This window comes from Eptesicus fuscus, chromosome 9 (assembly GCF_027574615.1).
Source record: "Eptesicus fuscus isolate TK198812 chromosome 9, DD_ASM_mEF_20220401, whole genome shotgun sequence".
In the NCBI taxonomy this organism is placed as follows: Eukaryota; Metazoa; Chordata; class Mammalia; order Chiroptera; family Vespertilionidae; genus Eptesicus; species Eptesicus fuscus.
Window position 1 is genome coordinate 46194375 of NC_072481.1, and position 16557 is coordinate 46210931.

General features: G+C 41.4%; 1 protein-coding gene across 1 annotated transcript in view; it reads left to right on the top strand.

Moving 5' to 3' along the window:
• DNAJC6 (DnaJ heat shock protein family (Hsp40) member C6) overlaps positions 1 to 16557 on the top strand; it is a 133863-nt gene that overhangs the window by 111120 nt on the left and 6186 nt on the right. Inside the window, exons 13-16 of the mRNA XM_028142365.2 lie at positions 845 to 979; positions 6428 to 6496; positions 7490 to 7609; positions 14637 to 14900. Of these exons, the coding sequence (XP_027998166.2) occupies positions 845 to 979; positions 6428 to 6496; positions 7490 to 7609; positions 14637 to 14900 (588 nt within the window). The remainder of the gene's footprint in view (positions 1 to 844; positions 980 to 6427; positions 6497 to 7489; positions 7610 to 14636; positions 14901 to 16557) is intronic.

The following is a 16557-nucleotide window of genomic DNA, read 5'->3' on the forward strand; positions in this document are numbered from 1 at the left end:
ACTTGTTTGATTCTAGTTGTCTATTCCTAAAAAGGTGAGTTCCACTCCAGGAAACAATTAATTCACTAGTGTGAGACTTACAGAATAGGAAGTAACATCTTTTAAAAATATATATGTTTTATTGATTTTTTACAGAGAAGAAGGGAGAGGGATAGAGAGTTAGAAACATCGATGACCGGAATCGAACCTGGGACCCTTGAGTCCTCAGGCCGACGCTCTATCCACTGAGCCAAACCAGTCAGGACAGGAAGTAACATCTTAATATAAGGTGCTAAAGGGAATTTTATTCCTTGTCCAATAATGAGATATTAAAGGGCAATTACATAGATGCAGCTCTGCATGGTTTTAATCACATTCATTTTACACCTTGAGAAATGTGAGATGCCTTTGGGAAATTCCTGGAATTTGGAGTCAGAAGACTTGAGCCTGAATGTCAGCCCTATTATTTACTTGATATTGGGCTTTCTAAACCTCAGTTTCCTTGTCTTTGTAATGAAAATAACACCACTTCTGTCTGATAGAAGACAGGGGTATTGAGGATCAGCTGAGGTATTTTTATGAAGGGCAATGTGAATCCTAAGAAATGATACAATATTAGTGTTGTTGCATTGTTGCTGGAAAGATCAGCTGCCCACTTTGTTCTAGTCCTCTTAGTTCATTCACAAACTTTGGTTAGCCCTGGGGGACATTTAAGGATAGGATGGGCCTGTGGAATAGCCCAGGAGGCAGGAATCATCCTGATGTTTCAAGTGTTTGGCCTAGGGCCTGGAAATAGTGATAACTCTTCAATATTTATTGAATGAATGAACTCATAGGACAAACACATTTCTCTTTTATTTTCTAGGTGCCGCCTTTGACCCATTTGGAGCACCTTCTAAACCATCAGGTCCAGACTTGCTGGGCTCTTTCCTGAACACATCCAGTGCTTCCACTGACCCCTTTCTTCAGCCTACGAGAAGTCCTTCACCTACATTGATTGGTAAGAAGTATTTCATATTGTGAAATAGATTTCCACACGATACCCATAGGTACTTAGTTTTAAAAGCATCATGTAGGTGTTTGGGGGTGGGGTGAGGCGAAGCTACATAATGCATCTCTCTCTTTTGGATATTAACAATTCATATTACCATATTAAAAGCTCTGGGTGTCTTATCATAAACAAGCCTGTTTAACTTTGTTTTACTCAGCTTTTCTAAAACTTATTTGACTGTGGAATTCTTTTTTTGTATTAGAGCTGCATGCATAGAATTATGATACCATTGATTGTAGGGTGTTTATTTTACGTACTGATAAGGAAGAAAACAGTGCTATTACTTTTAGTTGATTGGAAGATGCATCCTAGTTGAAGACATCTTTGAAATGTGGAAAAATATGAGTCAAGTAATAAAATGTGATATGAGCATTCCACAAAATCAGTATGCTACAGAACAAAGTTTAGAATACAGCACCCTGATGAGTTAGAGCTATTCTATCTAATACGAAGTGGCTATTGAGCACTTGGTATGTGGCTAGTCTATTTGAAATGTGCCCTAAGTATAAAATAACATCCCAGATTTCAAAACTCAATACAAAATAAGAATGTAAAATATCTCATTACTATTTTATATTGATCACTTGTTAATATTTTTAATACATTAGGTTAAAAGAATATATTTCTAAAATTAATTTAACCAATGTCTTTTTACCTTTTTTAATGTGACAACCAGAAAATTTAAAATTACATCTGGCAGGGTAGTTCAGTTGGTTAGAGCATTATCCCTATATGCAAGGTTACTGATTCGATCTCCAGTCACATACAAGAAGCAACCATGAATGCATAAATAAATGGAACAACAAAATCAATGTTTCTCTCTCTCTTTCTTTCTCTCTCCTTTCCTTTCTCTATCTAAATAAATCAATTTAAAAAAAGAAAATTTAAAATTACATACGCAGCCCACATTATATATTTACTAGAGGCCCGATGCACAAAATCCGGCTGCCAGCACCAACTTCCCTCTGGCACCTGGGACCCCAGCTTCCCTCGCAGCCCCAGCTTTGTCCAGAAGGTCGTCCAGTCTAATTAGCATATTACAGTTTTATTATTATAGATTATTTTAGAGACTTAGGTTGTGTGGAAAGAATAGTGATCACATCCATTTGTAAATGCAAAACAGATTAAAACGGGAGCTCTTCAATGAAGGACAAATGGCTTTGAGCTAGAGAATTGTATCTCATTCTTGATGTTTAGGCTATTGAACATTATTGGCTTCAACCTAGAAAACGATGTATTGTTCAAGGCACCCTGAACTTGTCTGGAGAACGCAGTCCAATCATCAGCTTGATTTCATGGAAGTTAGGCCAATGCAAAAGGAAGATGAGTTATGCAACATAGGTCAGACTGTAACTTGACTGAAATAGGAATCAGTCTAGGAATAACCTTTATGGGTGATTTCCAGTTAATCTTAAATCTCAAACTATTTGAGGTGGGTCCACATGGACAAGAAATGCACCTCTCACCCTTGTGTAGTGCCCACCTAAGAGAATCTTTTGATTGGAAGTTGGCTTCCCTGGGGAGAAAGATGCAGGGATGGAGGTCAAAGCTGTTGTTTTTGCTCACTTACTTAAAATGTAAGTCACATCATTGCTCAAAATAGCTCCCTATTTCACTTAGCATGGCAGCCGAAGTCCTCCTCAAAATGGCCTACATAGGCCCTATGGCTCTAGCACCCCAGTGACCTCGTTTTCTATTCTCTCCTTCTTGCTCTCTTCATTCCAGCCACACTGGCCTACTTGCTGTTGCACTGGCTGTCCCCTCATCCCCAGACATCACATGGCTAACTCCTTCACCTCTTTTGATATTTCCTCAACTGTCACCTTCTCAATGGAGTCTTCTCTGACTGCTCCATTTCACATCCCAACTCATCCCCCCTGCCCTTCCTACAGTTTCCTTTCCATGATACTTACCAACTTCATTATATTTAATGGTGTACTTACATGTTATGTCTATCTCTCCCACCAAGGCAGGGATTTTTGTTTGTTTGCTCATTAATGCTTCCCTAGTATTTAGAAGAATTATAGGCACACAGTGGGTGCTTTCTATCTATCTTTCTATCGAATATCCTGTATAATAAAGAGGTAATATAATAAAGAGGTAATATGCAAATTGACCATCACTCCAACACACAAGATGGCCGCCCCCATGTGGTCAAAGATGGCTGCCCCCTATGTGGACACAAGATGGCCGCCACAAGATGGCCAGCAGGGGAGGGCAGTTGTGGGTGATCCGGCCAGCAAGGGAGAGCAGTTAGGGGTAACCAGGCTGGCAGGGGAGGTCAGTTGGGGGCGACAAGGCCTGCAGGGGAGGGCAGTTGGGGGGGACCCAGGTCTGCAGGGGAGGGCAGTTGGGGGGGGACCAGGCTGGCAGGGGAGGGCAGTTGGGGGGGACCAGGCCAGCAGGGGAGGGCAGTTAGGGGAGACCAGGGTGGCAAGGGAAGGCAGTTATGGGTGACTGGGCCAATAGGGGAGGGCAGTTGGGGGTGACCAGGCTGGCAAGGAAGGGCAATTAGGGGTGACTGGGCCAGCAGGGGAGGGCAGTTGGGGACGACCAGGCTGGTAGAGGAGGGAAGTTGGGGGTGACCGGGCCTACAGGGAATTGCAGTTTGGGAGGACCCAGGCCTGCAGGGGAAAGCAGTTGGGGGGGACCAGGCCTGCAGGGGAGGGCAGTTAGGGGTGACCAGGCCTGCAGGGGAGGACAGTTAGGGGTGACCAGGCCTGCAGAGGAGGGCAGTTAGGGGCAAATAGGCTGGCAGGGGAGCAGTTAGGCACCAATCAGGCTGGCAGGAGAGTGGTTAGGGGGTGATCAGGCTGGCAGGCAGAATCAGATAGGGGCAATCAGGAAGGCAGGCAGGCAAGCAGTTGGGAGCCAGCAGTCCTGGATTGTGAGAGGGCTGTCAGACATCCCTCGAGGGGTCCCAGATTGGAAAGGGTGCAGGCTGGGCTGAGGGACACAACCCCCGTGCACGAATTTCATGCACCAGCCTCTAGTGTAAATATAAAATGAATTAACTCATTTTTTCCTATCCTTCTTTGATGCATCATGATAGAATTAATAAGGTTATATATTTTCCTGATTTTGATACTTTGAATTTATTATTTTCACAAGAGTTCTACCTTTTATGTACCATGGGTGTGGATGTTTATACTTCAGCATGGCAGTTCTGGATCTGGTTTTCTGTTTCTTTTGAGCTGGTTAGAACATGTTATTACCCAGTGTAGGCCAGTTAGTACCCCTTTGTTCTGTAGCCATTTTTGTCTGTGTCTTGCCAGTGAGTGAAAGAATTTTCCACTCTCCTTGCTTGGACATCAATGATCGTTCCACTGGTAGTAGATCATTTGCATATTCTTGGTATAGGACAGTGGTCGGCAAACTCATTAGTAAACAGAGTGGCAAACCCCGGCTCGTGAGCCACATGTGGCTCATGAGCTGCATGTGGCTCACGAGCCTCAGTTTGCCAACCACTGGTATAGGATAACATATATGTGAGAATCAGATGTCAGATTGGGCGGTCAGAATTGCTCATCTCTAGAATTCCCTACCTCAGCAAAAGGCACCTATTCCCAGTCTTTTACCCAGCCGTTCAAGCTGGAAACCTGGAGTCATTTTCCTGATTTCTACAAGGCACCACCAATCTCTTCTGAAAATCAAGAAATATTACTTTTGAGCTCTACAAATGTTTATTGAACATCTACTCTAAAGAGAATAAGCACTAGAGCATAGTGTTAGAAGAAAAAAATAAACAAATGACTGTAATGGAAGTCAAGATGGAGAATAAAAGTATTAGGTAATTACCTTTTAATTTATATATTTCCATCTCCAACAGATTTTAAGTTTATTGAAAATAGGCAATGTGTCTTTTTGTTCTGGTGCCTTGTATGATGCCTTGCATAAGGATTTTTGGGTTTGATTAGTAATACGGTTGAAGTTCTGACACCCAGTTCTACATCCTAGTTGGATGTAACACTAAGATCAGAGTGTAAAGGAAGTCAGACAGCAAGGGTTGGCAAAATGGTCTAATTTCCACCTCAGTTTTCAGGTATTACCGTGGAATAAGAATAGAAAGGAAAGAACTGTAATTGCTGATAATGGCATGTTCTTTTTAACTTAGTGATGGGAAGGTAGAAGACATCTTGGTTTATACTAAGCAAACAAGAAAATCTAAGGCTTCGTAATGCTAATCTTGGTGATTTCATGATTCTTTTGGTGGTGGTGGTGTGGTCATGGTGGTGAATGTGGGTATGTATTAAATCCAACTTGCAATGTTTAGTATTTGCATTTTTCTCACTGATTTTATGGACAGAACTTACAGGTGCCTTAGAAAGAAATTCTTATGACATCCTGTTTCTTATTTGGATTTTATAGATTCAGAAAAAACTTAGTACCAATGTGTATACATTGTATATACATGATTCTCTTTAGCTAAACATTTTTAAATTCTACATTTGGAATTTTGAGAGGTGCGAGGGGGTCTATTTTGAGTGGGGGCTGTAAGGAGTTTGTTTTGAGTGACAATAGATACACCTTTAACATGAGCATGGTGGATGGCATATAGTCAGTGCCTAATACGTGCTCTGAAAGACTGATCATTCTCAATTCATGTCACAGCAAAGAAGAAAACAAAAGTTAAGTCCTAAACGGATCATGCCTCGCATACACTTGTTCATGCCAATTTAAGACAATTGAGATTTTTTTTTTCATCTTATTGCCCACCGACTTTCGGATAACTATAGAAGTGGGACACACATGGATGAATCAGGTAGTTCCTGCCTTCAAGGAACTCACAGTTTAGTGAAGACAGAATATGCACAGTTATATTTCAAAGTGTGTGGTGGATATGGAGGTAAAAATTGAGCCAAAGAAGGAACAGAGATAAACGATATACTAAAAAAAATGTAATGTACACACACTTTGGCTGCCATTATTAATTCCAGTGGGTTAAATATGAAAAAACAAACAACAACCATCAGTTGAGCTTTCAGCTACTAAACTGTGTATACATTTTTGGGGATACGTATATGGCTTTTACCAACCCTCATGTAAGTCACCGAGGAGGAATGCACAAATTACCAAGTGCTGCAAAATGTGTTGAGAGCTCAGGATCCCTTGGGACCTGGGGAGGCCATGCAGAGCTCATGGACGGCATAGCACTTTCCTGTGTGAACTTAGAAAAGCAGGTTCTTTTTTTTTATTGTTTGAAGTATTACAAATAGTAGTACATATGTCTCTTTTTTTTTCCCCCATTGACCTCCCCCCGGCCTCCCCTACCCCCCAGTACATGCCCTCACCTGCCCTCCCCCCTCCCCCCCCCCCCCCCCCCGGTGTCTTGTATCCATTGAGAAAAGCAGTTTCTGAGATGCCATTTCTTAATTATTTTTTTCTCCTAATTTTTAGCTTCGAGTACACCTGCTGTGAATATTCAGCCAGATGTTTCAGGAGGTTGGGACTGGCAGACTAAACCAGGTAAAGGTCAGCAGGCTACTCATATGCATATGTAACCAATTGCTAAAGCATGACTGTTCACCCGGAATGAAGTGAGTACTTACAGAGTATTATAGCCCACCTAGGTAATTTGTGTTGATCTTTCCTAAAGACTTACATTCTTGTGGAACTTTCCCATTGCATTCGATGACATGGTAGTGCTGTGTATTACACGTTATTTTACTTGTCTCATTTGCTGAATGTCTGTTTTGACGCTAGAATTTGGCAGATCTGGGTATATAACTAACTCTGCTGCTTAGAAGTTCTTGGATTTTTTTTTTTTTACAAGTCTGAATCTCCATTTTGTTATCTGTAAAGTGGGATCCATAATTCTTGTCCCACATAGTTGTATAGTTTAAGTGAAATAACTTGAAAATTTCTAGCGTAGAGTACCTGCTAAATAATTTGGATGGTCTTCCTTCTTCACAAAGGACTTGTTTCAGGGCTGTATTTGTGACAAATAAGTTGTCTTTCTCAAGGCTAGATGGTGTTTATTGAGAGCCAACTTGTGTGATTGCATTCACAGCACTGTGCAAGCCACACACACACACACACACACACAACACACACACACACAATGTGCTTATCATGGCAACTTTCTGAAGCAGTTCCTGTTTCTTAACAAGTGAGAAAATGTTGAAACTCAGAGAAGTTAAACAATGTGCACAAGGTCACTCATTCATTAAATAGCAGAGACAGAATTCAGATCTAGGCCTGACTATAAATCTCATAGAAAAAACGAAGGGAAGGTAAACACTGGACATAATAGTTCACAGGTGTGGCCAGGAAACAACATATATGCCTTTTTTTGTGCCCGGTCCCTGCTCCAGGACACTATTCACTTAAGTTCAGAAAAACAGGGTCTACCAACTTCTAACCTATTCCAAATCCTGTCCTAATTTACCCTTAAAGACAAAATTCAGAATTTAGCCTTAGACAACTAACTCATTTTCAATTACCGTATTTCCTTTTCAGGAGGTTTTGGAATGGGAAGCAAGTCAGCTGCCACCAGCCCAACCGGATCCTCACATGGAACTCCCACCCATCAAAACAAACCCCAGACTCTGGATCCTTTTGCTGACCTCGGGACACTAGGTATAAACTTAACAGGTTAAGAAATTTACTTATGGCTACAAAACCTCAAATCTAAATCCTTAGTGTTATAATAACCTGGTACCTAAAATGTTGTATATTCTTAAGGATATACACTTTAAACCTGAGATTAGCTTAAACACACACACACACACACACACACACACACACACACACACACACACACACAAAATAGGCTTTAAGTAGTCAGCCCACTAACTAACCCCTATTTCCATTTTGGATTAGTAGGATGAATAAAGTTAGAATTTCTAGGAGCACCTGACAACAGAGTTTGCAGTAAAAGTAGCAAGAGTGTAGGGAAGCATGAGAGGTGAGACTGGTCAGGTAGATTTGAGCTCCCCTGGGGCCAGCTGTGCTTAGGTCTTCTTGTGATGTTACCAGTGAGGTCTTCACACTGGTACTCCTCTTCTCGCCATCAATACATACAAAAAATAGACTCTCTGTATAGTATTTTCAAAGTGGTTTTCATCATGTGCTCATTGTTATTAGAGGATAAGTGTTACATGAGCAAGTGATTTCGGAAATACTGGGTTCAGTGGACTTTGGTTACTGCAAAAACTTCTGAGAATAAATGGTCATAGGGAGGCTTCCCAAAAGGTATACAGTTTGCAGTATTCTCAAACTATTTCACCAAGAAAGCATTTTTGCAAGGAGTAGTTCATTGGATGTTCTGAAGCCTCGTCTCCCTCCCTTTTCCTTCCTCCTCTGGGCAGTGCAGAGCTGTTAAACAAGGGTGGATGGGCCCTGACAGGAAGGTTTAAATTAGCCAGGTGGATAGTTCAGGTTCTCAGAAAGCCCTGGGGTATTTAGAGCCAAATTATCTGCAGGGAATGAGAGCATGCTACCATTTTGACAGTAATTGGATCAGATTCTTGACCTTTCCTTATACATGTTTTAGAATTCTTTTAAGAACTCTCAAAATTATTTTCCTTTCTTTGTATCCTAAGGTAAGCTTAGCATTTTTAAATAACAACATCGGGTGAAATTCTACCTCAGATCAAACATCATTGCCTGTTCATTTTCTTCCGTTTATTCATTTCACAACTATTTAGTAAATGTCTTCAATATGCTAATACTGTTTTAATAAAAACCAACCAACCAAAAACAACAACAACACAATTTCTGTTTTCTAAAGCTTATATTCTAGAAAAGTAAATAAATAGTAAGTGAATAAATATACACTATAATAACTGTTTGCTGGGGGATTTACTATGTGCCAGGCACTCTTTTAAGTGCTTTACATATATAAATTTATTTAATCTTCCCAATAATCTTTTTTTAACTGTTTTTTTAAATTTCTTTATTGATTAAGGTATCACATATTTGTCCTCATCCCCCCATTCCCATCCCACACCCCTCCCCACACATGCCCCCACCCCCCCTGTTGTCCTTAACCGCTGGTTAGGCTCATATGCTTGCACACAAGTCCTTTGGGTGATCTCTCCCCTTTACCCCCACCTTCCCTACCCTCCCTCTGAGGCCCGACAGTCTGATCCATGCCTCCTTGTTTCTGGGTCTGTTCTTGTTCACCAGTCTATGTTGTTCATTATTTCCCCTAGATGAGTTAGAAATACACTTATAAGAACCGAAAATGAGACAAGCAATAACGGTTATGGTGACAGGCAAATGAATCAGTCTGTAGAGAGTTTCTTTCTGGGCCAACAGTTCTTTTGAGTCCCAATTTCAACGTCCAACAGTTCCTTATGTGTACATGTCAGCACTGACATTACGGTTCTGGATGGTGGACAAATGGTGGTAATGCAGGTCCGACTCTCTCTGGTTTGGTCCTGGGCAACCTGCAGTGATGCACAGCTGCTAACTGCTAGTATGGGAAGGCCACATCAGTGTCTTCCATCTCTGGACTGCTTCTCTTCTGTCTTCATGGCTGGAGTAGTCCTGTCAATTCCTCTCTGTTGCTGGAATCCACATGGTCTCGGAGTTGTTTTCTGAAAATATACAAACATATTCCCAATAATCTTTTGAAGTAGAGGCTATTACCAGTATAATCCTCCTTTTGTAGATGAAGAGTGACCATTATAGGAGGTTCTTTTTTAAATCCAACATTATGTCTTGCATTTAGCTCTCATGTCCTTTTAGACACTGTTAATCTGGAATCATTCCTCAACCTTTCCTTGCCTTTTATGACATTGAAACTTGAAAGGCACAGGCCAATTAAGCAAGTCTCAATTTGTTAACTTTAATCACTTGCTTAAGGTGATGTCTGCTAGTTTCCTTTATTATAAAATTATAATTTTCCTCTTTGTAATTAATGAGTAATCTGGGGAGATAATTTGAGGCTATCCTATTTAGGATAATCCTATTAGAGAAGATTATATTCTCCATCTGACTTTTACCCACTGATTTTAGCATTCATTAATGATTCTTGCCTGAAGTAGTCATTGCTATGATACTTGCGAAATTGTGATTTTTCTGATTCTTTCTTTCTTTCTACATTTATTAATTGGCATTTTACTGTAAAGAAAAAAAAACACCTTTTCTTTTTTTCTCTCTCTCTTTCTCCCTTTCTCCCTCCCTCCCCTCACATCAGAATGGACTTATGGATTTTTTTTGATTCAGTGGGTTATCATTCATTACTGTCATTATTTCCTTTAATGTTCACATTGTCCCAGATTTGATTTGTTAAAGCCCCTTTGCTCGGGCTTCTATGCCCTTTTCACTAGATTCCATGAGAACCTACTTTCTTTATAGTACAACAAGATGTTCTAGGCTTGTCCTGACCTTTTTATATCCTAATTCTGGAATCAGTCATTCTCCAAAGTATCTTCACTCCCTTTCATGGGGAATGGTATTTAGAAACCAAAATCTGTACACTAAGTATGTTCACTGGTACTGAAGTGGGTGTCATTCTGTACCTTTCAGGAGATATAGGAGATGAATGGGTATGCATATATAGAATTCCATCCAGTTCCACAGGATTCTTCCTTGCCTTCCCCTAATGTGTATGTTTATCTTATTTTTCCCTAGATGACAATATTAATAGTCAGACAAAAAATGGTTTTGAATAGCTACACACATATCACTGTAAAAAAATTTACTAGGAGGAGTTCAAGAGTCTCTGCAAATTTTGAAATGCAGTAATTTTTATAACTGCTGGAGAAATTGGCCTCCCAAATTTCTCCCTCTTTCTAGTCACATAACTTAGGAAAGTTAAATAACTTTCCTAAAACCGCACACTGAACAAGTGTATGAACAAGGGTTATAAGCTAGAATTTTTGACTCCTAGATAATAACTTTAGAGTAAAAATTATAATTTCAAATTATATACCTGCAAGTTATTTATTTATTTATTTTTGTTAATCTTCACCCGTGGATAATTTTTTCCATGGTTTTTTTTTTTTTTTTAGAGAGAGTGGAAGTGAGAGAGAAGATAGAAAGAAACATTGATGTGAGAGAAACACATCAATTGGTTGCCTCCCACACATGCCCTGACCGGGGCCAGGGATGGAGCTTGCAACTGAGGTATGTGCCCTTTGACCAGAATCGAACCTGTGACCCTTCAGTCCTTCGGCCAAAGCTCTAATCACTGAGAAAACTGGCTAGAACTATACCTGCAATTTAGAAAATACAAAAAACAGTGTTCTTCTCTTCAAGGTATTTGCCCATGTAACAATTCTGATACAAACACCTATACCTTAGTTCAGTGGTTCTCAACCTTTCTAATGCCGCGACCCTTTAATACAGTTCCTCATGTTGTGGTGACCCCCAACCATAAAATTATTTTCGTTGCTACTTCATAACTGTTATGATGAATCATAATGTAAATATCTGTGTTTTCTGATTGTCTTAGGCGACCCTGCTAGCGGTTCTCAACCTGTGAGTTGCTACCCACAGGTTGAGAACCGCTGCTGTAGAGCCTAAGACCATCGGAAAACACAAATTACAGTTATGAAGTAGCAACGAAAATAATTTTATGGTTGGGGGTCACCACAACATAAGGAACTGTGTTAAAGGGTCGCGGTATTAGAAAGGTTGAGAACCACTGCCTTAGTTCCTCACTTAGATATTTTGATTTAATTGATCTTGCTGTGGTTTGGGAATAAGGAGTTAAAAAAGCTCCCCAGGTGATTCTAATGCACAACTAAGGCTGTTAACCATGCTTTAGCTTTTAATGAGGATAGCAGTGGCCTCTGGGTTTTGCTGCTGCTTTGTATTTCTGTGAGTTCTCTGCTTCAGTAGCATTAAGACTTAGAATTGTTGAACATGGGTAGAAATATTCTGGAAGGGTAGACATTAGAAAGTCCTACCCTGTTGATAAGCCCCTTGAGAGCAGGGTCAGCATCAGCCTTTCTACCATTGTATCTGTAGCCTGGCATGTAGAAGATGTTCAACAGTGTTTCAGAAATGAGTGTACAAATGACAATGTTATGGGAATATGGAAGGTTTTTAAAATTCTCTAGGCTTGTCCATATTTACTGAATTTCATGTACACACACACACACACACACACACACACACACACTAGAGGCTTGGTGCATGAATTCGTGCACGGGTGGGATCCCTGGGCCTGGCCAGTGATCTGGGCAATCGGGGCTGTCTCGCCCAGTTGTGATGGGGGCGGATGGGGGCCGGCTGGCGGGGGGGGGGGAGGGACTGAAGGAGGTTGGCTGGCCCTGATCAGGTTGATGGGGGCTGGTTGGCAGGGGGAGGGACCGCAGGAGGTTGACCAGCTGCAGGAGGTTGGCTGTGGGAGCGCACTGACCACCAGGGGGCAGCTCCTGCATTGAGCATCTTCCCCCTGGTGGTCAGTGAACGTCATACTGGTCGTCAGGTCATAATGGTCGCTTAGGCTTTTATAAAAGATAGTAAGCATCCCTGAAATATAAAATGAAATCTCAGTGTAGAATGAATACCCAGCCTAAGGTGTGTATTATGTTAATGTCCTGTGGGCAGGTGGGCCCAAGGGCTCTTGAAGAGATGCTTCATGCTCTGCATTACAGTCTGAGAGGGGCCAATACCAAGCTTCAGAGTATATGCCCTGTCATGACCTTTCCTATTACCTAGTATTAATTGAGCCCTTATCATGTACTAGTGTGTGCTCACTATTGCTGGGCATATGCACTTCCATTGTGTCTTTACAGTATACCTGTGATGTATATGTAATTCTGCTTTTACAGATGAGGGGTCTGAGGCTAAAAGAGGTGAAGATTTTCATGGAGCTTCAGAAGTGAAAGGATTCTCTATAGATTGTTTTTGGCTCTGTTCCCAGTGCCCAGCGCAGGATCCGGCACATAGTAGATGCTCAAAAAACACTGATGAATGAAAATATGAATGAATAAATAAATAAATGCATGCAAGATTGAATGGGTGAATGAGAGACAGAGCTGAGACTCCAACTCAGATTGACTCCAAGTCCAATGACCATAATATAGTATTACCAGTGGGGAAAGAAGGAGGTATCCCAGATCATAATGGAGGGAAAATGTCTATAGAAAGAAGAAAGAGTAAAAAAAGGGATGACTTATAGTGAAAAGCTCAGAAATTTGGGGGAGGAATTAGGGATTTGGGTACAGCCAATAAATGTGACATTTGGAGGTAGGATGTGTGTGATCAATTCCCGACCCCATTAACTACCTGTGTGATTATGAGTACACTAGTAGCCCATTTGCAGGAAGAATCCTGCAAGCGGCTGCTGCGGCCTTGTGCGCTGCCGCTGCCACCGCCGTTGTGGCTGCTGCACCTGCACCTGAGTGCTGCTGCCGCCCACCCCGCTCTGCTCTGCTCTGCCCTGCCGCGCCCTGCCCCGCCCGGGCTTTCCCTCTGGCAGCCACCTTGCTTTCTGCTTTTCCTCCCTCTTCCTTCTAAGTTGTCTTCAGTCTTCACTCCTCCCTCCCTCAGCGTATGCAAATTAACCGCTATCTTTGTTGGGTAATTTGCATACTCGCCCTGATTGGCTGGTGGGCGTGGCTTTGGCTAGTGGGCGTGGCTTGGGTGTAGCAAAGGTGCGGTCAATTTGCATATTACTATTTTATTAGGTAGGATTAGTAAACCCTTTTGAGTCTTGATTTCCTCATCTTTAATGTGGGACCAACGATACTACCTGTCTCCTCAGAGTGTTGCGTAGACCGAAGGCAATAATATACATAAACATATTTTGTAAACTCTAAAGAGCTCTTAGTTATTTTATTGTCATTGTTACTTTGGGTTTGGTGCATGAAAGGGTCCCAGGAGATCACAACTACAACTGGCAGTTTCTCATTTTACCTCTTTAAACACAAGCCACAACTGGTCTTTCTATTTTAGAAACAGCCCAGCATGTATTCAGGGAATACTTTTAAGTTAGGGGATTATGGAATCAGGATTCTACTTAAATTCATGGCACAAAATAATATCATGTTTAAAAGGTTGAATAAGATCCTTTGTCCTGTTCAAAGTTGGCTGTGTTTACTCTCCTGCAATGAAATCCAAGTAGTGTGAAACTGAAGCCTACCTGTGAAATTTCAAAACAGATTGTTTACTCTTGAGCATTGACCACGCTTGCACTTATAACAAACAATGATTAATCCTGGTCATTGAAGTTTAAATAGCACCTTAGTGAGTGAACATATTTTGTTTTGTTTCCTGTTCTTATTATTTGGTAATTTTTAGTCCAGTCAAGAAATAGAATCTGCTTTGAAGATGGGATGGAGGAGAGGGAAGGCGCAGTGGGAAGAGCCAGGGCTCTTCTGGCTTGGAGTCAAAGGCTTGGATTCAAATCCCTGTTCTGTTGCTTGCTGGCTGTGTGACGCTGAGAAAAATCAATTAACTGCTCTGAGCAGTTTGTTCACCTAAAGAAAAGATGGGGCTATTAATACATACCTAAAAATGTCACTGTGGGGATTAAAGGAAATATATACCTGCGTTTTTCTAAGTATTAGAAAGGTTAATAGTGCTGTTAGTCAAAGCAATTTCCACTAAAGCCATTGCAAACAATAACTCAGGATACAAGAGTTAAAGGCTACTCAAAACAGCATTACCTTATTTCTCCCCCCCCCCTTTTTTTTTTCTATAGGTAGTTCTTCATTTGCCAGCAAACCCACCACACCAACTGGACTGGGTGGGGGATTTCCACCTCTCAGCTCACCACAGAAAGCTTCTCCCCAACCTATGGCTGGAGGGTGGCAGCAGGGAAGTGGCTACAACTGGCAGCAGACACAGTCTAAGCCACAGCCCAGCATGCCGCACTCCTCTCCCCAGAACCGGCCCAACTACAACGTGAGCTTCTCAGCCATGCCTGGGGTCCAGAATGAACGTGGGAAAGGATCCACTAATTTGGGTAAGGATGATAGTATGGAGCCTGGCTGTAGCGTGGCCTGTGTTATCATACTACCTGAATGGATGGATGTCCTAAGAAGGAGACAAAAAACAATTCTGTGCCTAGAGTACCTGGGTTTACCATGCTCTGAACGCTTTATCATTTTATGACTGTTGCTTCACTTGTGTTTCTCCCCACACTGAGACCAGATGTGTCTATGTTTACTATGTTATCACTAGCACATAGCATAATGCTTGGCACACCATATCCACTAAATCAGGGGTGGGGAACCTTTTTTCTGCCAAGGGCCATTTGGATATTTATAACACCATTCATAGGCCATACAAAATTATCAACCTAAAAATTAGCCTGCTATATTTGGTCAAACATTTAATTAACTCACCCCTAATGCCTTGGCATGGCCAGACCAAATGATTTCAAGGGCCTTATATGGCATGTGGGCCAGACATTCCCCACCCTGCACTAAATGAATATTGAATGAATGAGTGGAGGGGTTTGTGGATCTTGAAGCTGTCATTCCTTTGAAAGAAAGGGTAGGAGAGAAAGATTGGGAACTTTTTAAGCACTGTGTTCACATTTGCCCTTGGGCCCTGGTTAGAGTGTATCTGTCTTAGACATTGAGTCTTATGCTGCATAAGCTGATGTTCCTGAGGCCATTGGGTTTCCTGTGATGGTTTTCCCTCTCTTCTGAGAAGAAAGTGAAAAGAACACAATATGGGTCAACAACTAAGGCTCTCGGATACTCTGGGTGGGCTTCTTTTTTTATTTTTAACTTTTGAATGGGATTGTTGATGAGTAAAAACATTTTGCATAGCAGGGTTGGTTAAACTTGAGTTTGTTAAGGCCTGGTATGATACATTTTGGTTGTTGATCTGCTCACACCCAGGAAGGAAATGTATAGGGACATGATGAGGAAACAGGCCTTTCCCTCTACGGAATCCATAGAGAGAAATTCTACTTTTCCTAGTAGCAGTAACTAACAATTATTGAGTACTTACTTACATTGTGTCAATTGCCATTTTAAACAGTTTTCATGGATTATTTCATATAATCTTCAAAACTAACCCTATGTTGTAGGTGAGGAATCTGTGACAGAGCTCGATAAAGTAATTTCCTAAATTCATACAACTTGTAAGTGACTGAGCTAAGATTTGGTCCCAAGTGATCTGGCTCCCGAAAGTCTGCTCTTAACTGCCACACTCTACTGGTCATGATGTAGGTGGCTTCTCACAACACTAACGTGATAGGGATTCTTTTATTGGGAATAGGTAACATCACATTTGTTCTACGGTGAGCGGTGGATATTCTTTGGACAATTCCACGAGTCTTGTGGCTTCCTTCCCGTGTTTATTTTGAGTAGATGTGTGGTGAGTGTCTTCACCAGCAAATATTTATGGAGCATCTTCAGTGTAGAAAACAGTGTGGATACAGTAGTGAACAGGACAGGCAAAATCCTTAGTCTCAATGTATACATGTGTGAATGTGTGTATAGAGCGCCTTACAGTATAGAGATGGCAAATGGGTTTCAATTCAGACACCAACTTTGGTTGCTGCACATTGATGGCATCGATGGCATGGACTGCTGTGTTTTGGTTCTGTTGTTTTGTGTGTTTTTTTTAAATATATTTTCATTGATTTCAGAGAGGAAGGGAGAGGG